Source organism: Setaria viridis, chromosome 3 (genome assembly GCF_005286985.2).
Source record: "Setaria viridis chromosome 3, Setaria_viridis_v4.0, whole genome shotgun sequence".
Lineage (NCBI taxonomy): Eukaryota > Viridiplantae > Streptophyta > Magnoliopsida > Poales > Poaceae > Setaria > Setaria viridis.
Genome location: NC_048265.2, coordinates 12,719,089 through 12,741,334, shown reverse-complemented (window position 1 = coordinate 12,741,334; position 22,246 = coordinate 12,719,089). Strand labels below are relative to the sequence as shown.

Here is a 22,246-nt window from a genome sequence, read left to right as displayed (position 1 = left end):
TTTAAGTTATCAGTCAGTTTTTTTTCATCCACCAAATGTGTGACACGTCATCCACATCGTTTTACGTCACCATAAAAAATGGTTGATTTTTTGGTTTTTTGGATCAGAGTTTGAGTGGATGAATATAAACGATTGAAAAACAAGTCTCTGGCCCATTTTCTCCCTACCCTACTTTAATACTAAAGAAAAGAAGGTAATATTGGCATTATTATAATGGCCCTGTCTATTCTAATCTTTCTATTTTTTGTATAGATGTATGCAACCATAAAAAATTACTAAAAGAAAAAAACATAGGGATGCAACTATGCCTGACATAAGAAAATTTTAAAAAGGTAAGAGAAATTTAAAAAATAAAAAACTACACCGGCCACTCTCGAAAAATCATGTCACATCTAGAACAACATCTTACACTTATGGGATTCGTAAGGAGTAAGCGTGCGTACTCAGTGTCTGTCTATATCTAAAAAAAAAAACACTATCCGGCTTGCGGAACAAAAGATAAATTAGGTTGAATGGAAATCCTCAAAGAATACAGAAATCAAAATATTGACGGAATAATTGGGGACGAACAGGTTTTCGAACCGGTCAGACCGGTTTAGTCAGAGTTCTTAAAATGTAAATTGGACTTCAACACATAATGCAACTCTTGTCGAGTAGATCAAAATGCATATGTAGAACGTCCGATTTGAAGTTCGAATGAGAGAGTTATGACCTCGGAAAGATCTTCACCTAGGGCAACCGGTTAGACCGGTTTGTTAGGGCGGTCAAACCGGTTTGGTCAGTGTAGTTCGAGTTAGGAGTTGTATTTTGACACGAGATTTGTAAGGGTTTCAACTCCTGACGGGGCAAGATCTGCCGACTCTATGAATATAAAGAGCCACAGCCGATTGAGGGTATCCAATCGATAAAAACCAATCTATCTTTTACTTTTACCTTTTCCTCTTTGCCCTACTTTTTTCAACCCCATGCCCTACTTTTTCCAACCTCCATGCGCTGTTCTTCTCATATCTCCATGACATGAGAAGGCATCCTAACTAGCCTGCCGAGCCTAGAGCAACCTAAGGTGCGCCTGCCCCGACGGAATCTCTCCTGAGCGGGCGTTCGTTGGTCTCTCGCCGGGGGCTCCCCGGTGAGACCGGTCTGACCGGCCTCCGCATCGATGTAGCAAGGAGCATCTTTGTGGGCTGCACAATTGAGTGCTTTCGTGTGTGGTCCTGAACCAACACAAACTAAACAAACACCCAACTTAGCAAGAAACCAGCGCATGATGCATTGGATGGCACAGAGCAAAAATTCTACTAAATAGAAATTCGGTTCTGCTAAACATTTAGCCGACTTGTTAGCAATTTTGTTGTGAAAATTATTGTTTGGTTCATAATTGGGCCATACTAAGGCCTTGCCATGGAATAATGCTAGAAGACATTAACGTTGTTGTTGGGCTGGACCGGGGAAAGCCGGGCCTCCTTTTCAAGCTGAAAAAACGACAACAAAACTGCTTACGCGGTTACGCCGGTCCGTTACGCTGATGAGATATGAACGCGCTTGATTCTGATTTTGAACCAAAAGTTTAGAAATATGGTTTGAAAGTCACAGTTTAAATTGCATATTGACTGCCCTATTTCTCAATTCTGACCACTTCTCTTCTGCTTCTTCCGTTCTTCAGTACTAGTATACTAGACTGCCAGCATACACAGTAGCATGTGGCGTTCAGGCTCAGGCAGCCTGATGGATGGTACACCGAAAACTCACAAGAACTATGACTCGAAATGTTTCGTTCCAGAAATAAGGTTTATGCATGCCCCGGAAATGAACTGAGAAACCTAAATCCACATTGTATCATGGAAAAACTGTAGCTCGCTCAATCGTTCCGGAACAATGATCAGCCTGGCACATGCGAGAGCCTGAGACCGTACAACATGGAGTTTTCAGTTGGTTGTCCCATAACCGCTACGCTACGTCGCTACTCCTCCTGTTTACTACTCCTAGCATGATTCTACAGTACGTCTACATCACGCCATCATTTGTTTCAGATAACGGCAAAACCAACACACGCACACAGTAGATACAGCAGTCTCGTTTTCCCATCATGGATCCATCGTCGTCGTCAGCTTCAGGGACAGTGATCATCAGTTCATATCACACGACCTCCACCGCGGTCCGGCCACCGAGGTCGAGCGTGAGCATGGACGCCCTGAACCTGGGCGGCTTCTCGGGCGAGCCGACGGCCACCGGCACTCCTCCGCCGCCCCCCGGCGCGACCCGCTCTGGCGTGCCGAGCCACTTGGCCTCCATGTACCGGTGCTTCCTCCAGGGGGCCATGTGCATGCCGCTCTCGCGCGCGCACCGCCTGGCCGCGTCGCACATGACCCGGACCACGGCACGCAGCTTCTCCGACCGGCCCACGAACACCTCCGGCAGCGCCGCCACCAGCGCCCTGTACTCGGCGCCGCCCCGCGCCATCTCGAACTCGCCGCGGAAGCCCGGCTCGATCACCACCCGCACCGGCTTGCCGCTTCTCGTCGGCACCACCACGTCCACGTAGCTGTGCTCCCCTGCGCAGCCAGACAGATCGTCGTCAGAGGTTCGGAAAAAAAATATGGACGTTGGTGAATGAGCCGTGGTTGGTGGTGACCGATCACTGATGTGACCATGTGCATCATGTGAGTTTTGCAAGGTCATGATGCCGTTCGACGTTGCAGACAACAATTTCTTGTTATGACCAGACAAAAAGGGACAGATGGACCAATCCCACTTGTGTTCTGCAAACGTGCGAAAATGCGGAGGGATCGTTACCTGATGGGATCTCCGGGGTGCGCGGCCACTTGGACCTGCAGATGGCGCTGTTGTACCCGGCGTCGCGCAGCCGCTCGGCCACGAACCGCAGCGCGCAGGCCCGGCAGCCTCCTGCTCCCGCGGCCGCGGCGGCGCGGCTCGCGCAGGAGCAGACGCCGCCGGGCGTGGCGCGCATCTGCCTGACGGCCTCCTCCGTGTCCGCTTGGATCCGGCTCTCCGCGGAGCTTCTCTTGGCCAGAGCCTCCTACATGTCCGCATCAACGCACGCGTTTGTCACGACTAGACACTATGGCGCGCACGATCGAGATGCAGCAAAGAACGCACAAATCAATTGGCTTGACAAGGAGACACGATCTTATTCTCTAGAAGAATGATTTTATTTCAAATGATTGTGATTCAGGTTCATTCAACAGCAGCAGCCATACACACAAAAAGACGACACTGATTTGTTTTTGGATCAACGAGAAGGGAAGTGACTTACATGCAACAGCGAGCGCTGCTCCTGCCAGAACGCCCTGCTCTCAGCGCCGCCGCCGCTGGAACCTTCATCGTCGCTGCCATCGCCGGCGGCGGCGGCGGCGGCCTCCTCCGTCCACCTCTCCCTCTCGGCCTCCTCGTAGAAGCCCAGCACCATGTTGGACAGGCTCATCTCGTTGCCCGCGGCGGCGGCCTCTGCGACAACCATTTCCGCTGAAGCTCTCCGCGAGAGGCTCTGTGCGTTGTGCTGCGCTGGGCTCCTTAATCGCCTCACAGTTAACCTCGCCGCTTCTGTGGCTGCAGCCGGGTTGCTTCCCGCCGGTTTATATATCCGGGGACGTGGGGGACGTGGCGAGCCGGCACTGGTTGGTACGGTGGTTGTGGAGCCCGCGTGGAACGGATAGGGGCGATTTCAGAGATGGGGACAGCCCAGGTTGGTTGGAATGGGTCGTCGAACAGCACGGATCCACGTTGGGTGATCGCGCGTTCGCGCTGATCGCCTGCGGACACTGGTTTGGTGGATGGGTGTGTATGTATATGATTAACACGGACTCATGGAGTCATTAGGTCGTAGAGAGATGTTCTTCCAAATGCTTTGTGCTTTAGCTGTATCAGCAAAAAGAATCTTAACCGGCCTAACTAGAAAAAAGAGAGAGAGAAATGGCTGGGCCTAAAAAATATTACGACCTCTTTTTTCTTTGCAAGCATTATGTTTCTTTTGTACTAATGAGAAAAATCCCTTCACACAGTCAGGTAATGCCTTTTGACCACATATTGGAATGTTCTTATGCATTTCTTGCAACATGTAACCTTACGACATGATGCCAATCACAACTTTGAAAGTTAAGGTTGGAAGCCTTGAAGTTTGTCTTCCTTCCCATCGCTAATCAGGTGCCATGGCTCTTCTCTCATAAAAACTTGGGATGGAAAGCTTCTAGATCCTTACAAATCACTTGATTCTCCCTTGATGAGTCTCATCCCCTAGAGGGCGCGGCGGTATCAAAATACGAGAGTGCAACTAGCTTGATGCTGATACACGATGTTTCTATGGTTGTTGGTTGCATGAAGCTCGTTTTTGTGTCTGATGAGCATTGGCAAATTAAAAATGGCTTACTCCCTAGTTTGAAATCTCGGTTAGTGAGATTCTATCTTCACACGCGGACTACTTCTTTCTATTGGGCTTTCCTTTTCATAAGAGAGTGCGGATGGAGCGACAACAGAGATAACTAGATTTATCTGATTTGAAGAAGACGTGTGATGCTGGTGTGATGCTGGTTCACTGGAAAGCGATAGCGATAGGTTCATGGGTAATTCAATGGTAATGCTAAATACATACCATGCATCCTAGCCAACAATATCTTTTTCTTTCTCTGTTATCCTTTACATAATCCCTTTTGTGCATGACCCCTAAGTACCGAGGGGGCATGACCCCCCCTTCCCTTAACAATTTTGTGCACTTTATCTCTCCTTTTTCTTTTCTTTTCTAGCTTTGTTCATATTTGTGCATACACATCTTGAAATCCTTTATACTCCTGTACCACTCAGTAATAAAAATTGTTCATAATGGCGTAAGCCTATCTTATATGCTCTTGATGGAGCTAAAATTAGGGGGCGTTTGGATACCAGGGGCTAAACTTTAGCCCTGTTACATCGGATGTTCGGATGCTAATTAGGAGGATTAAACATGAGCTAATTACAAAACTAATAGCAGAACCCCTAGGCTAAATCGCGAGACGAATCTATTAAGCCTAATTAATCCATCATTAGTGAATGGTTACTGTAGCACCACATTGTCAAATCATGGATTAATTAGGCTTAATAGATTCGTCTCGCGATTTAGCCTAGGGGTTGTGCAATTAGTTTTGTAATTAGCTTATGTTTAATACTCCTAATTAGTGTCCAAACATCCGATGTGACAGGGGCTAAAGTTTAGCCCTGTCTCCCAAACACCCCCTTAATTACCTAACTTCTTGATGAATACGGCCTGTTTGGTAGAGCTCCATCTGATTTTGATTCTCCGAGAGAAGTGATTATGTGGATGAAAGTGATTCTCTTTGATTCTCTAGCATAAACTCTTAAAATCAGAATGGAGAATCACTTCGTAGAAATAAGAGAAGCTACCTTTTTCAGCTCCCAGCCTCTTAGTTTATTTCAAAGAATCACTTCACAGAATCAGCAGGGAATCACTTCTCTCTGAGAAACTGTTTTGCAGAGCTCGTGCTGGAATCAACAGAGAATCAGCTCTAGGAGCTCTGCCAAACGCACCCCAATTGCTGGGCTTCTTTTTTCCCTTTGGATGCAAAAGGGTCTCTAACTGAATTGGTTAGATGGCTTGAGTAGCACTCCTAGGTCCTGGATTCGACTCCTCCCGGGAGCGAATTTCATGCTAGGGTTAAAAAAAATTTCCTCGTCTGTCACCATAACCAAAGCATGTGTCAAGGCCCGGGCCATGTTGTAGTTGTGGTTGGTTTGGACCCTCCTACCTGAGGTAGTTGCAATGGTCACTAACCTAGTCGTAATTTTACAAGGATTACGACTCCTTGTGTATAAGGGTAGGGTAGAGGTTCGGGAATTTCTTTGGCCTGACTGAGAAGGTCTTCTTAAAGAAAATCCGGAGGGCTGTCTTATGGTAGAGTTTTTTTTCTTTTTTCCCTTCGGATATTTGAAGGAGAAAATAGTGAAGAATTGATGTGCTTCTTGGTAACCAAAATAAAGTCATCGGTGCCCACACTGTCGGTGGTAACGGAGTTCGCAGAACGTATGAAGCTTTGAACTGCTCTGCGCTGACAACATAAACTAAGTCATCACAAATCGTCGTCTTTGGATCACCAGCTCGCCGCAACCACCATAGCACGTGCGACAGAATCCCCCGGCGGAGCGAATCCGTCGCCCACGTCAATCCCCCGCGTCCCACGGGCCTGCCTCAATCATGCATTCCTCCGGCGCGCCCCCGCGCCACGCTGTCCGTGCTCAATTAGCCTCTCCTATCCTACCGGCCGTGCCGTGGTCGCCCACCAAGCCGGCCGGGCCACGCGATGCTGCCGCCTTGGCGTCGAGCGCTCCAGAAGATAACCGTCGCGTCGCGCGACGCGGCGCCACGGCAGCGCGGACGAACCCAGACGCTTCCACCGCGTTCCTGCTGACTGCTGCCCACCCCCGCAGCCGCACCGATCGACGCCGGGCGTGGCAGCGGGTGGTCGTGAGCTCGGCGTCTCGGGGTCGGGCCGGGCGCGCCGTCGCCTTCGGGTGAGATCACGCGGGTACGCGCAGCACGCAGACGTCCGTATGGTATACCAGCGCACGCGGTACGGGGCGTATACGTGGTGCACGGTCACCGATCGACGGATCGAGCTGGCTGGCTTCACCTGTAGCTGGTGGATCAGGATGGCTGGCTGGCATGGCTACTGGCTGGATCTCCGTTCCTTGCACGCTTTTCGCGTAGATAAGAGGGGAGTCCGACGGTGGAAGCGGTCGCATACGAATGCATGACACCGGGATCCAGATCGCTGATCTGTTCTATTGCCTCGGGACACTGTTTGATCGGTACGCGTCTGTATGGTGGGATGGCATCGTTCACACCGAACATACGCTGCCGTCGTCCCCCGTCCGGCCGTCCGTCGATCCTTCTCTATTTCCTTCCCCCACTTTTTTTTTTTGAGAGAGCGAGATGCGTAGCGGGCCGTGAAACGGCACACCCATTGGAGCCCACTAAGATCATATTTTGGATGAAACAAACGACACAGGCCGCCCGGTGCCACAGGCCAACAGCCCACAACCGCGGAAGCAAATCTAAGCGGCTCAATGAGATTTGAATTGAATCAACAAAAGTGCGGCACGTTCTGTGCGACTAGCCGACTACGGTGTACGTGTACGTGTATAGCATAGAATAGAGACCAAGCAAACAGTTTGCTTTGTCACTGAACTGGGGGTAAGGCTGTCTAGTAAGTTTTGCAACAGTTGGCTCCGAAAGTGAACAAGAGAGTTAATCAAACGGAACGCAAAGTTTTGCAGAACTTTCGATAAGAAAACTTTTGGCTCACGTGAGAGCAAACCAAGCAGCTCACTCGCTCCGTCAGTGTAAGATGTCCGAATATGCTTACATGGAACTATCACGTAGGAGTAGCATGTAACTTTTGTGCTCCTCAAATTTGTAGGTTGTTGCATCGTTGGCACGATTTGGAAAGTTCAGCTTTCTTCGTGATAGAAAGGTTACCTTTACCAGCTGATGATTGCGTGACAATGCGTGTGTTCCAATTTTCACGCCACGGCCCATGTGTGCAAATCTACCTATTCCAACGAAACACGACTTGGGAAGAGAAAGAAAGGATATCTCTCTTCCCAACTTTCACGTTACTGATTTAGTGATTTTTATTCCTTTCGGAATTGTGTTCTTATCTGCAAAATTCTTATGAAATTCATGCATCCGAGTGAGGAGCCGGGAGTACAAGTTCCTGATTTTTTTTTAAAAAACAAAAGAACAGAGGTTCGGAGAGTGCTGTAAAATAAGTTTTTTTTCCGGAAAAAAACATATGTTGTGAGTATTTGCCCAGAAACCAAATTTGTCGGACCACCATTTTGACCTCACTGCCCAAGCGCCCAAGCCCGGCCCGATGATCACGACTCTCAGCCGGATTCAGTCATGATGAGTTGCGACGAGGGGTATATGTGGAAGTTGAAAAAATTCGGGGTGCGCCCGTGCATCCCAGCACCGTCAGCTGGATCCGCCCGGCATGAGCGGCGGGGCGTCGCTGGGGCTCAGGTCGTCGGGGAGCTATGGATCGCTGCTGCAGCAGCAGCTAGGCGGCTGCCATTCCTCGCCCTCGCCCGCGCCGTCGGCATCCCCGCCGCTCGCCGCGCGGAAGCCCGCCAAGATGTCGCTCGGCGGGGCCGGCGGCGGCGGGGGCCCGCGCGTGTTCGCACGGATCTGCAAGCTCGCCGGCCGCCGCCAGCGGATGCTCCTCCTCCTTCTCGTCGCCGTCGCGGTGGCCTTCTGCTTCCTCTTCTCATCACTTGTCAGTAAAGGTGGTGGTTGCCTCGCCTCGTTCTCCAGTTCTAATCCGTGAGGCGGTTTAAGTCGCTAGATCAGATATTGTGAACGTCTATTGTCTATTTTCTTTCGGTCATGCGATTGTCTAGTGAGTTCTGAGGAATGATGCAATGCAACTTGCAAGTTTATTTAGACATGGGCTTTAGGATGTTAGTGAGTGTCACATTCTTTATTCCTTATCGACTTTTTTTTCTCCCTCGAAAGACATTCCTTATCAACTTTGACTTTAGCTGACTGATATGATGCAAAGGGGATTAGTATATTATACTCTAGCGATTCAGGTCACTCCGATCAGTGTCAATCTTTATGTAATACTTGAGCTTGGAGATTAAACAATAATATTGGGAGTGCGAACTGAAGTTTTGAGTTCTTTGGTTATGACTACGGTTCAGGCAATTTTCTGGAACTGAAGAGATATCGTGTTTGATCTAGATATTGTGGCTTAGGCATTTCCAAAAGTTTATACTTGGTGATGATGCTGTCAAATTCATATCACTAGAATTGTTTGTTTTAAATCATTTGGTCAACTTCATGCTTGTGTTTTTGCCTGGTCCTTTCCTTTTTCAATATGATCTCATTTGACTTCTGCTGACCCATTTAGAATACTTTGGTCCATTTTGTCAAGCAGTTAATCTGCATGTTTTTTCATCGGTAGAACTTGCTATACCAAAAAGTTGTTTTGGTTCTCTGGAATCCTATTTAGGACTTAAACTCTTATCCCCTTTCCTGGAGCAGTGGGGAGCTAAGGTTTGCACATTTGTTATCAAGGTTCTAGCACCCAAAATATTTTATATGATGACAAATTTTAGAGGATGAATTTCAAAACGTGCACTGTGGTAACTCGTATATGCACACTTTCTTCTTGCCTTTTGACTCCAGTTTTGGTTAGCCTATTCCACTACCAATTCACCATTGCAATTTTTTTGTGAAATAAGGAAAGAGTTTCACTGCCATTTGGTGTAATTTAATATTTTCCTAGCAATATGTCAAACAACGTATTACTGAGCTTGCAGCCACAGTTAAAAGCACAGTTTTCAATGCATATGTCCATGTTGGTGATTCTACTGTATATCTGTTGTGTAACTATAATAGTGTAGTGTGATCTCATGTTTCATGCGCAATATGTGTGCTAAACATTATTATTTTGAATAATAACCAGACTGAACAAATCTGTTGTAAAAAATGTCATACTGAAGTAATATGTAACCTTTACTTGTAAGTATTTGCTTTCTCGTGTCTTTTTGGTTTTTTTCCCCACCATCGTACGTGTTTTGGAATACTGAACTACAAATTTTCTTTCTGCCTTGTTTAGATGAAGATGCATCACCTGGTGTTGAGACCATGCTTGTATTTTCTGATCATGTCCGGAGCTTTGTGAACCCTGTTTGGACATCATCAGGCAGACCAGTAGCCCAAAGAGATTCACTGACTGTGAACGGTTTGAATACAGCATCACAGATGGAAAAACAATCTGATAGCAGTCGTAAACAAGTTCAGAGTCCCATGCGGAGGTTTCCACCAGCTGTTGTTCTGAATCACCATCCTTGTGAAAATTTCTCATTGTCTCCTCCACCTATTGATAGAAAACGCACTGGACCACGGCGTAAGTTTATATTCTTTACTTTTCCAATTCATCGCCACATTAGTTCTGAATCTGAATTAATGTATTTTAAACTTGTATAGCCTGTCCAGTTTGTTATTTGCCTGTTGAGCAAGCGCTGGCACTGAGACCTGCTCAGCTATCAGCATCACCTGTCCTTCAAAGCTTAAATTATATATCTGAAGCGAATTTGGTTTCCAAAGAGTCAAATGGTGGTTCTTTGTTTGGAGGTTATCCATCCCTGGAGGAACGAGATAAATCTTACGACATAAAAGATTTGACGACAGTGCATTGTGGGTATGTCCATACATCTCATATGCTTTAAAGGTCATGTGATGACTGTTTACGTTGATCAATGTCGTTTTCTTTTGTAGCTAACCTACTGTTTGTCGTCAGATTTGTAAGAGGGAAGATACCTGGTCTTAATACTGGGTTCGACATAGATGAAGCTGATCGTTCTGAGATGCAGCAGTGCCAGAGGACTGTTGTTGCCTCTGCTATTTTTGGTAACTACTACTTTGTATTTCATTTCTTACCAATTTCTTGTACACTTGCTTACATGTATTTTTTTTAGGAAACTATGATATACTGCAACAACCAGAAAACATCAGTGATTTTTCAAAGGATACTGTTTGCTTCTTTATGTTTCTGGATGAAGAAACAGAAGCTGCACTAAAGAAGTCCACTACCATTGATCATACTAAAAGAATTGGGCTGTGGCGTGTAGTTGTTGTTCGCAACCTACCATATTCAGATGCAAGGCGCAATGGAAAGGTACCTGTACAGTTGGCGATTTTGATTTTTCTCAGTCAACCCCGTGTTGTACACAACATACCATTTTGTTTGTGTTTCCCTCCGTGAAGTGAAAATGGAATACAGGATTCCATATTATCATCGTTATCTCATTCTCAATGTTGGCCTGACTTGAAATTTACCAATGCGAATCAGCATAAACAGTTTTGTTGGGTTTGCCTTTATCATTTATGGTCACTGTGATCTTTTCCTCATACAGGTTCCAAAATTACTACTTCATCGGCTTTTTCCTAATGTGCGATATTCAATTTGGATTGATGGGAAACTTAAGCTAGTGAGGGATCCTTATCAGGTATTAGAAAGGTAAATCTCCACTTGTTTTTACTGCACTATTTGCTCTTCACATAGCTGAGGGAACATTATATGCTGTTAGAAAGTAAGTTCTCTAGTTGCCAGTGCCACTAATACTTGATTTGTTGTATCAATATTTGATTCGCATCACAATTTGTTTTGTTCTGGTTTGTTGGATTTGTCAGTCCTATATAATCTTAAGACCCCTCATTATTGGAATTATAACTACGCTCTTATGTTACAGATTCTTGTGGAGGAAGAATGTTAGCTTTGCTGTTTCCAGGCATTACAGACGCTTTGATGTCTTTGAGGAAGCTGAGGCCAACAAGGCTGGTGGAAAATATGATAATGCTTCAATTGATTACCAGATAGAGTTCTATAAAAGTGAGGGTTTAACTCATTATTCATCAGCTAAGCTTCCTATAACAAGTGGTAATTATTTCTCCCCCCCTGATCCCTGACTTATTAATATTTTCAACATTGTCTGCCTGATATTAGTATACTCTGATTAACAGATGTCCCTGAGGGCTGTGTGATAATTAGGGAACACATCCCCATAACAAACCTGTTTACATGCCTTTGGTTCAATGAAGTTGACCGCTTCACCTCCAGAGATCAGCTAAGCTTCAGCACAGTTAGGGATAAAATAAGGTCGCGAGTTAATTGGACTGCAGACATGTTCCTGGACTGTGAAAGGCGTGATTTTGTTGTTCAGGTATTGTCAATTGTTTTTTGTCTGGTTTATTGTCACTGATTTTCTGTACGCTTTTTTTGCTGTGATATGCATAGAACTAGGATATTTCTTCAGGGAGAAATGAAAAAGGGAAATCTAACGTTCCATTTTGTCCAACATCGAATGCATTTCCCGCCTCTTACACCATTCTTACTTTACAGTCATACCACCGAGAACTGTTGGAACAGAGGCAGGCTACCTTAAGAAGTCGGCCTCCCCTGCGGCCTCCCATGGTGCAGGTACAACCGAGAAAGATGCTTCCAGACAATGCAGCAAAGGAACCCGGGAAGGCTTCATCAGCCAAGAAGTTACCAGGGAAGCGAACACGTGATAAGAAATCAAGCTCAAAACGAGCTCATCAAACTAAAGTAATTGGTGGGAAGGAGGCAATTCAACTGTAAATCTCCTGGCAGTTTTGCTCCTATACAATTGCAGATCTAACGAACATTATTCCGACATGGTTTTACTATTTAACTTGTATTCATGCTGCCTTACCAACGGCTCAAAAATTTTGTCAGGAAGTGTTAATAGAGGGCTAAATTTTTTTATTGTAAATAAACATTTCTTTTTATATTAGATATGGATTCAACTAGCAGCTGATCCAATTCAATTCAATTCACTGTAGAGTTAGTATTTGGTATGGTTTCAAATACAGTCAATTTTGTCATAATCATTGGTGTGAACTATCAAAGATGAAGTTGAATTAAAAAATCGTAGGTAATTAGGTGAGGTGACATGTGGGAAAGCGATGAGTAGCACTTGGGCTGTTGCACTACCGTATGGTCCAGCATATGGTTACTTTAATGTTATTTTGCCGCTCGCTGTCTCACGTGATCAATAATTATTTTAAAAATAGCAATCAGTTTTACAAATGCATCATCAGAGATAATCATAGAGATACAATTAATCACAACCAGAACAATTCTAACTTTGCACTGAATAGAACTATGCAAAGCAACCTTGATCAAGCCGCGGTTGCACCGGTCACTCCCTTCGCCACGTGTCGTTATGCCGGCCGTCGTGCCACCACGCGCTGGGGCACCATGCCACGTCGGTTGTCTTCGCTCTTCTCTCACACGGCGACTGGCAGTGCGTGGAGCCCGCCCATTCACACCCTAGGACCGTGGTACGCCTGCCGGCAGAGGATGTGCACCATCGTTTCCTTCTCGATACACGTATTGGACGTCACACCCAGCGGAGCACTGCAGCAGACGTGCATCTCGTCCTGCATCACCACTGGGATCCGCGTCTACGTCTCCTTGCTATGCTGTTGCTGCACTAGCACGAGGTCATCGCCCTCGACTATCATCTGCTGTAGGTGCAGCGTGAGTGCAAGACGCATCCAGCGGATCATGCATGGCTCACGCCACAACGATCCCCACCAAGTGCTCCGCCTCCTCTGCGAATGCTAGGACAACACGACCAGAGCTGTCGCAGATAGTGCCGGTGATGGTGGACCACGTCGATCCGTTGTTGTAGACCAAAGCGTCGAAGTTTATCTTGCACCGGTTCTTGTGTGCTGTCCACCGCACCGGCACCACGCGGGAGGGAGAGGCCAGTTGGAATGGCCGGGTGCACAGAGAAAGATTATATCTGTGCTGACCAGGGCTCGGCAAGAACGACTGTGCGGTGGCAAAGGAAGGAGCTGGACATGCCATTAGCACGGTGTATGGGTATGTGAGTGCGTGGTGCAAGGAGATGCCTACCATCCCGGGCTAACTGGACTTTTATTTGTTCTAGGTTCCGATTACAACTCGATCACTCTAATGTGCCAATTGGTAATGAAACTCCTTGGATTGTCTGGATTTCCGTTATTGGGTGGCTCCCACACCCACCTGCATTGGATCCTCGAGACAGTGTTGGACACAAAATTTACATATGGGTGTACGAACATTCTAGAATTTATATTTTGTTGACAAATATATAATATTCTAATAATTGACATTGAAAAAGTTTTAATTAAAAGGAAAAAACTTACATGCTACCTACTTGTCATTCAGTCAAAAAAAAAAATTCTTGAGTGGCCAAGAATCCGGCAATGAACCAGCCATCAAGAATTCTTTTAAAAAATCAGCATTAAACTGTACATATCTACCATTGATTTCTAAAAAAATGGTGGAATATAAGTTGTGAGGAACTCGTTTTCGTGTTGTTTTCCTTGTGAAGAAAGATGTCTTGATTAAAAGGAAAAAAAGTTCTATCATGAGAGAAGCGGAGATGTTATATTGGTTCAAATACATAATAAGGATTCTAGCAATGTAATAGATTTGGTTACTTTGTCAAAATATATTTGCCCTTATATGATGAAGTCTCCCACTTATAGCCTACACTAGTAATTGCATAATTGTTGTATAACAGTTCCAGTCTATGTTCTACACAAATATCTTTTGCCTAGAACCATCATGATAAGTATTAATCTTTAGACAATTTTTATACTAGGTATTACCTCTTAGTGTAGAGTAAATGTATAGTGATGAATGAATCCACACATTTCAAATCAAGTTGCATATGGTCTACACACATGCAAGCACTTTAGTGGATTATTTATATTTGCGAGAGAGATAGTAAGTACATTGCATTCGATGTGTGCATTCTCCCGTGTGTACATATGTATCATTCTTGTAAAAACTAAACTAAATTGATCTTAAATATTATCTTACAATATTAGAGTATGGTAAAAAATATATTTATTTGATCTTTAATTATATTATAGAATCCTTTTGCAAGATAAAGATATTAGAGTTGAGAATGAGAATTTAGTTGTAATATTAAACATTGAAAAAAAAAGAAAACTGAGGGAAACAATTTTGGATATTGGAAAATATGATTACAATGGAAAAGAGAGAAAACTATTTTGCAATTTGTAATTATGATGTGACGAGATATTTTGTAAAATTATTATATATGTTATACGTTGTATTTAAAGTTACAATATTGTTTGCTCATAATGAGCAAAGATAATTAAATATAGCTTTAGAGGAGATAATTCCGCATATTATTAGTGTTAGTATAGTGTAATCTTAAATAGAACTCAATGAATAGTTTCGTTGGTGTTATTATTCTAAACTATTTTCAAAATAATTTACAATAACTACTATTTTTCTTATTCTAGCCGTCATTATAAGCATAATTTCAAAAAACATGTGAATTATCGCTTAGGTCACTTCAGGCACTAGATATTGCTGATATGGCACATCTATCACATCTTAAATACAAGCTCGTCAAGCTTCTTTTGATGTGTGTGTCTACCAATAACTACGTGGTCGCGCCACTTGCTTGACGAAAAAAGTGTTCAACTTGTGAAAAGTTTGTTGAGATACAGGGCAAATGGGCGAGGAGCCGAGGAGAGTGTTCATTAATGATATTTTCTATAAATACTATAAGACATTCATATAGGTCAGGCTATATGATGCAAACCTATAAAGGCCATCTCGTACAAGCATTGCAGAGAAAACAACTCACACATACTCCATCCGTTCCAAGAAGAGCACAATTCTAGCATTCAAATTTTATCCCACAAAAATACAATTTAACATGTGACCTATATAAACTGGCAATGTAGATTGGACCACTATAGGAATATGATAATAGGAGTTTGTTTTCTTTGAAAACCATAATTACCTCAATTAATAAACAGTCCAACGTTTGGGGATGAGTAGAGATAAGTGCATATGCATCATTTTTTCCTCAATACTAATTTGTAATTCTAAAATTGCATTTTTTTTAGGATGGATGGAGTAGACTTGATTTATATAAATGTTTCACAATATTGTGTCCTACTACAAAGAATAAAGTAAATAGTCAAATATATTATTTTATTCCTATGATATGACCGCTTTGGTAAAAATTTTGGGTGTACATTATATGTCGGATTCGGCTCCTTTTCGTCGGATTCGGTACCATCACGGTGGCCACCTTGCGTCTCCTCAAGCCGGCTCATCGTGGTTTCTAATTCACATCATGCCACCCTCCTCACACATGTCGCCTTCACACATGCTGGGTTGTGTTCTGTGCCTCCATGTCACTCCCACGCTATAGGGTGCCATCATGGAACCAGCTACCACCATGGGCACCTCGGCCATGAGCAGCATCTCCACTACTGTAGCCGTTCATCGGGTTGTCTGGAGTCTGGATGTGGCGGAACCGCCCAAATTAGCCTGACTAAAATGCACTTAAGTCGCTGGACACGCGATCATGCACTTTAAGCAAGTCAACTTGGTCGACCGTCGAATTTCACCCGATAAACCACATAAACAGGATCGAGAAGCATCGCTCACGCGAAGGTGAGTAGCACAGAGATTACAACATTCCATCACGACAACAAGTTCCACATTTTATTACATCAGAGTTTTCGAAATTTAGACCGAAATTTGCAAGGTTCGAAGTCAAATAAAACTAGCGGAAGCTAAACGTCGATACATGACATCATGACGGAGCCGATCATGACATCAAAAACTTCTTCCTTCGCCATCCGAGGAAGGATCCCACTCGACGGTCCAGCCTGGGGGAAGCTGGGTCGGCCAAGTGGTACCCGCAACCAAACTATTGACATTACCTGAAAAAGATTAGCCACAACAAGGCTGAGCAACTAGTACTCAGCAAGACTGACCCGTCGGAAAGACACGACCGAGACCTAGACATGCAAGGCTTTCTGGCTCTGGGGTTTTCTTTGCCAAAAGCGTCTAAAGTCAGTCCTTACTTTCAACATTTTAGCTCATGTTCTATGTTCTTTATCCATTCTAGATTAGCAACTTATACTAAACAAACATGGTTTCCAAGCAATTACTGAACAAGCATCAAGATTAAAATCGTCATCATGTTCCATCTTTACTCAGTGCAGAATAGTGATCAAGTAGTCCCAATCTGTGAGAGGCAGACGAATCAATTCGAATTTATTAACCATGCATGGCAAACCTAATCTCACGACATCCGCGCACCACGAAGGGTTGCTTCATTTGTCAGCCGTCCCCATCGATCCCTTAGGCACGTGTCAGGGCCAACTTCCTTTGGCATGCAATGCTCCACAGTCCCGGCCTATTGCTGCACTGTGACCGCACTTGCACCCACATGATGCACCATGGGAACGACGTTCCAAGGACAGCCGGAGGGTATGCCACGCCCCAGTTCAATCAGGTACTAGGCTTCCCCATCCCATACTAGGTATGAGATTAGTACTTTCAAACACTTGATCACGAACGCCGACACGTTTCGACCTTAGTTCATTTTCATTTAGACAGACGGGGCAATCCACCAAGTATCGAACACAAGCGTGACCCCGTCCGTCGTCCTTATAGTTGCGACAAATCTGAAACATTCAACTCCTATAACTCGCGAGTGACAGGAGATCACTCGACTTTTACCAAAACCTATTAAGCAATGCAACTACTCGGCCTTAGCAACTAGTATTCAAAAACAAGGCACTAAGTTATGCATCTAAGGTTCCGTTACAACTCGTCGAAACGTAAATGCGCAATCAAGTAATCAATAATATTGCATGAACTCAAGAGAGGAATTTATGCTCCGGGGCTTGCCTTCAGAAAAAGCTTGCGGGTCCTCGGGGTCTTGCTCCGGTTCGGGCTCTCCTTCGCAGGGATGCAGTTCCTCGGCGGGGTCTTCTTCCGGTGCTGGATGAAGCTCGTACGTTCCGTCGGCGAGATTCAACTCTACACGGAAATGCAATGCAGGGGTTAAACATTTTAGATGGTTATTTCAACACACTCATGTTTTAACACGGACACTTGTAGCAAAGCTATAGGAAAGGTGGGGGAGTTCAACTTCTGTTGGTGGAGAGCAGGATGAGAGGGTCGGATTGGGGAAAACTTAGGGTCTGACCCTCAGGTTTAAGGAAAACCGTACCAAGGTCCTCAGACTCAACACAGAGGAACCCCCGAAAATATTTCACCAATACCTTCGGGTCAAAGAAAAAGTTACAGCCGAGCCCTCGGGCGAGGCGGAGAAAGGGTCGGCGAAACTTGGCAGGGTCGGGCGAGGCGAACGGGAAAAGGTCGGGCGAGACGAAAAGAAAAGGGGTCGGGCAAACCGAAACAAAGGGTCGGGCGAAACGAAAAAGGACAGGGGTCGGGCAAAACGAAAAGGACAGGGGTCGGGCGAGACGGAAAGAAAAAGGGGTCGGGCGAAACGAAAAGGACAGGGAGGTTAAGTAGCTTACCTCCAGGTCTACCGGTGAAGCCTTGGGGCCGAACAGGAGTAGGCTGGGGTGGGAAGTCGTACGCGCTAACGCTTGGGCAGCGGCGAGACTTCGACGGTGGTCCGGCGGCGGTGGTGCTTCTTGCGGACACCAGCAAGCTCGAGTACCGCGCGGAGGAGCGGGCGACTGGTGTGTTGGAAGAAGCGGCTGGAGCGGAGAGGGGAACTTTCTCACAAGGGTGGCGGCAAAATCGCCGGAGTGTGGGGTGGCGCAAAGGGGTGAGCTCCACGGAAGCTCAGCGGCGGCACGGGGAGAAAGCGGTGGCTCAGAGGAGAAAGCGGGGCGCAGGTGCGGGCGATGGCAAGGGGTGGCATTGCCGGTGAGGGGGTTCCCTTTTATAGGGTCGGGGTGGCGCGGAGGGTCGAGGCGGGGCTCCGGTGGGGAAAGGATAAGGCCGGGAGCGGCGAGTGCTCGGGCGAGGCGGCCATTGGCCGACGACGCCATTGGGCAGAGGAGGCGGAGCTTCGGGTGGTCTTCGGCGGCGATTGGCCTTGGGCGGCGCGCGTCTGGGGCTTCCGGTCTGTCGGGCGGGTGAGGCGGAAGGGCTACCGTGGGGGTTGGGCGAGCGGGCGCAGGCGCGGGACGTCGGGGGCGTCTTAGCTTTCTCGACGAACGGGCGTAACAGGGTTGGCGGAGCAGAGCCGTGGCAGGTGGAAGGTGACCTGCGCGCGGCTGGCGATTGGCTAGCCCTGCGCTCGCTCTGTCCTGTCGCGGGCGCGGGTTGGGCGCCGTGGCTCTCGTCCTGTCGCTGTCGCGCTGGTGATAGGGCGCCGGCGAGCTGCCGGTGGCCGGCGGCCACGCGGCGCGTGGCGCGCGAGCGAACATGCTCGGGCGCGCGGGCGTCGAGGCTCCCTTCGGGCAGCAAGCCCGACCAGCTTTGGAGCGATCCTTCTCCGAATCTTTCAACACAACTCCCAAAACTCCCTTAAACAAACTTGTTCAACTCTGGTCCTTCTTCAAACTTTGTTTAAGGTGTCGGTTTTGATTGTGAGAGGATTCGAAGATATTTTACGCCAAAGTTAGCCAAAAATCTGGAATTCCAGACTTGGGATTTAAGGCATCCGGGGTGAGTTGACTGGTTTACCTCACTTTGACCAGGATTTTGAACAAGTTCGGGTCCGATTTGGATCTGGGTCAGTGTAACAAAGTTGGAACACTCTCGAGGTACTACAACTTCTATTAAGGCTCTGACTTGAGTTTAGATAGGAAAATGGGAGATGAAAGCTTGCAAAGATGGAGGAAAACTCGAATTCCAGGACTTAAGAGATTTTCAGGGTCCCTTAGGAAAGCCGGCTTTGGTTGCTGTTTTTGACTTCCTTTCACTCCGAAATGGTCAAAGTGCCTTTAACAAAAGTTGTTGGAATTTAAAAGTTTTACAATTCTTATTTGGGCAGAAACTTAAGTTTGTATATAGAATTTCAAGCTTTAAATCAAACTCCAAAAGGAGCTTCTTAGGTTTATAAAGGTCATTTCACTTCTTAAATTAAGGATTTATCACTGGTTTAGAGTTAAAAGCACTTAATTTAGGTAGAGTTGTTACAGCCTTCCCCCCTTAAAGGAATCTCGCCCCGAGATTCAAGTGCAGAAAGAACTAGTGTGGCTGGTGCAACGTACCTCCTCGATCGAAAAGAAAACCGCGGAAGTTAGCGTTGAGATATTCTTCCGTCTCCCACGTCGCTTCGTCTTCCGTATGGTTACTCCACTGAATTTTGTAGATCTTGACCATTTGCCGACGAGTATGTCTTTCCTTCCGGTCGAGGATCTTAACTGGATACTCCTTATATGATAAATCGGGTTCAATCTCCAATTCTTCTGGGGTAATGATCTCAGTTGGAATCCTGATGCACTTCTTGAGTTGCGAGACATGGAAAACATCGTGTATCGCTGCAATCTTCTCTGGAAGTTTAACTTGGTACGCTACGGGTCCACACGCCTCTACGATCTCGTAGGGACCAATATAGCGCGGAGCTAACTTTCCTTTTACTCCAAAACGTTGTACACCTTTGGTCGGTGAAACTCGTAGGTATACAAAATCTCCAACCTTAAATTGGATGGGTCTTCTTCTTTGATCGGAATAGCTCTTCTGTCGAGATTGGGCGGCCTTGAGATTTTCGCGGATGACTCTCACTTTTTCTTCGGCCTCTATGACCAGGTCAGGTCCATACACCATTCTCTCTCCGGGTTGCGACCAGCTCAGTGGGGTTCGGCATCTACGTGCATACAAGGCCTCGAAAGGTGCCATTTTCAGGCTAGCTTGGTAACTATTGTTGTAGGAGAATTCCGCTAATGGCAAACACTTATCCCAGTTCTTGTCATAATGAATAGCACAGGCGCGCAACATATCTTCCAAAATCTGATTAACCCTTTCTGTTTGCCCATCGGTCTGAGGGTGATATGTGGAACTGCGGATCAATTTAGTGCCAAGTGAAAACTGCAACTGCTCCCAAAAGCGTGCTACAAACTGACTACCTCGATCAGAGATGATCGTTTTAGGTACACCATGCAAGGAAACAATCCGATCAAAGTACAGTTCTGCATATTTCTATATGGTGTGGGTGGTGTGTACTGGAAGGAAATGTGCCGTTTTGGTTAGTCGGTCTACTATAACCCATATGGAGTCATGCTTGCAGGAGGTATTGGGTAGTCCGACTATAAAGTCCATGCTTATGTCTTCCCATTTCCACGAGGGAATAGGCAGCGGCTGCAAGGGGCCAGCTACCCTCAAGTGGCTTGCCTTAACTCGCTGACAGGTATCGCACTCTGAAACATATCGAGCAATGTCGGGTTTCATCCCACTCCACCAGAAATTTTGTCGGAGGTCGTGATACATCTTGGTACTGCCGGGGTGAATCGAGAACTTGGACAGGTGTGCTTCGTCCAGAATTTGTTTCTTAAGCTCGGGATCATTTGGAACTACAAGTCGAGTTTCATAAAGTACCACTCCTTTCCAATCCCGTCGGAAACGTTTATATCCTTTGTCCTCCCGTGCAAGTTTCGCTTTGATCAGGTTTATCTCTTTGTCCTCTAGCTGTGCTAGAATTATTTGGTCAAGCAGGGTGGGCTCCAGAGAAATATGACTTAAGGTGCCGTGTGGAACAATTTCCAAGTTGAGTTTAGCCATTTCGTGACACAGGGTCTCAGCATAATTAACCGCCGATAAGCAGTTACAATGGATCTTGCGGCTGAGTACATCTACAACTACGTTGGCTTTTCCTAGGTGATAATGCACTTCTAGGTCATAATCCTTGATTAATTCTAACCATCTCCGCTGACGCATATTGAGGTCTGCTTGAGTGAATATATACTTAAGACTCTTGTGATCTGTATAGATGTTGCATCGGGTTCCCATGAGATAATGCCTCCACATTTTCAGAGCATGAACGACTGCCGCTAACTCAAGATCATGAGTAGGGTAGTTCAACTCATGTGGCCGTAACGCTCGCGAGGCATAGGCAATGACTCGGCTGTCTTGCATAAGAACACAACCAAGTCCAGTGCCAGAGGCATCGCAATACACATCAAATGGCCTAGTGGTGTCGGGCTGAGCTAAAACTGGCGCAGAAGTCAATAATTGCCTCAAGGTGTGGAAAGCTTCTTCACATTTGTCACTCCACACAAACTTACTCTCTTTCCTCAGCAGTTCCGTCATTGACTTAGCTATTTTTGAGAAGTCAGGGATGAAGCGATGGTAGTAACCGTCTAAACCAAGAAAACTTCGAATCTGATGAACTGAAGTGGGCGGCTTCCAGTCCATTACTTCTTGCACCTTGCTTGGGTCTACTGCTATACCGTCTCTGGATATGGTGTGTCCTAAGAATTTAACACTGTCCAGCCAAAAGTCACACTTAGAGAACTTGGCATAGAGTTGGTGGTCTCTTAAGCGTTGGAGTACAGTATGTAGGTGCTCTGCATGTTCTTGTTCATTCTTCGAGTACACCAAGATGTCGTCAATGAATACCACGACAAATTTGTCGAGTTCGGGCATAAACACCGAATTCATGAGGTACATGAAATAAGCCGGTGCATTAGTAAGCCCAAACGACATGACTAAGTATTCGTAGAGTCCATATCGTGTAGAGAAGGCAGTCTTTGGAATGTCGCACAGGCGGATCTTGATTTGATGGTAGCCAGAACGGAGGTCAATTTTGGAAAACACTCTAGCTCCAGCTAATTGGTCGAACAGAACATCAATGCGGGGTAGGGGGTACTTGTTCTTTATCGTCACCGCATTGAAAGGTCGGTAGTCCACACACATTCGCAGACTATCGTTCTTCTTTTTCACAA

The 22,246-nt window shown here is 46.0% G+C and overlaps 2 protein-coding genes across 2 annotated transcripts; one reads left to right on the top strand and one right to left on the bottom strand.

Moving 5' to 3' along the window:
* Positions 1 to 1,839: 1,839 nt before the first annotated feature.
* LOC117847358 (uncharacterized) lies at positions 1,840 to 3,563 on the bottom strand. The gene is made up of 3 exons (XM_034728548.2): positions 3,275 to 3,563; positions 2,794 to 3,037; positions 1,840 to 2,552 (listed from the first exon to the last, which is right to left on the bottom strand). Exons 1-3 carry the CDS (start codon positions 3,476 to 3,478, stop codon positions 2,137 to 2,139), a joined length of 864 nt encoding a protein of 287 aa, XP_034584439.1. The 5' UTR covers positions 3,479 to 3,563; the 3' UTR covers positions 1,840 to 2,136.
* A 4,381-nt stretch (positions 3,564 to 7,944) lies between these two features.
* Positions 7,945 to 12,346, top strand: LOC117850952 (probable hexosyltransferase MUCI70). The gene is made up of 9 exons (XM_034732841.2): positions 7,945 to 8,292; positions 9,630 to 9,920; positions 10,001 to 10,214; positions 10,314 to 10,423; positions 10,492 to 10,691; positions 10,930 to 11,033; positions 11,266 to 11,453; positions 11,537 to 11,736; positions 11,916 to 12,346. The coding sequence occupies exons 1-9, from the start codon at positions 8,001 to 8,003 to the stop codon at positions 12,153 to 12,155; spliced, it is 1,839 nt and encodes a 612-aa protein (XP_034588732.1). The 5' UTR covers positions 7,945 to 8,000; the 3' UTR covers positions 12,156 to 12,346.
* The last annotated feature ends 9,900 nt before the right edge of the window (positions 12,347 to 22,246 follow it).

What these genes read in the sequence shown, in the direction of transcription:
- LOC117850952 (XM_034732841.2), top strand. Translation starts at nt 8,001, where the DNA reads ATGAGCGGCGGGGCGTCGCTGGGGCTCAGGTCGTCGGGGAGCTATGGA. An exon ending in AAAACGCACTGGACCACGGC is followed by an intron (nt 9,921 to 10,000) that starts GTAAGTTTATAT and finishes AAACTTGTATAG; the next exon opens with CCTGTCCAGTTTGTTATTTG. An exon ending in TGTTGCCTCTGCTATTTTTG is followed by an intron (nt 10,424 to 10,491) that starts GTAACTACTACT and finishes TATTTTTTTTAG; the next exon opens with GAAACTATGATATACTGCAA.
- LOC117847358 (XM_034728548.2), bottom strand. Translation starts at nt 3,478, where the DNA reads ATGGTTGTCGCAGAGGCCGCCGCCGCGGGCAACGAGATGAGCCTGTCC. An exon ending in AGCAGCGCTCGCTGTTGCAT is followed by an intron (nt 3,038 to 3,274) that starts GTAAGTCACTTC and finishes GCGGACATGTAG; the next exon opens with GAGGCTCTGGCCAAGAGAAG. An exon ending in CACCCCGGAGATCCCATCAG is followed by an intron (nt 2,553 to 2,793) that starts GTAACGATCCCT and finishes CTGGCTGCGCAG; the next exon opens with GGGAGCACAGCTACGTGGAC.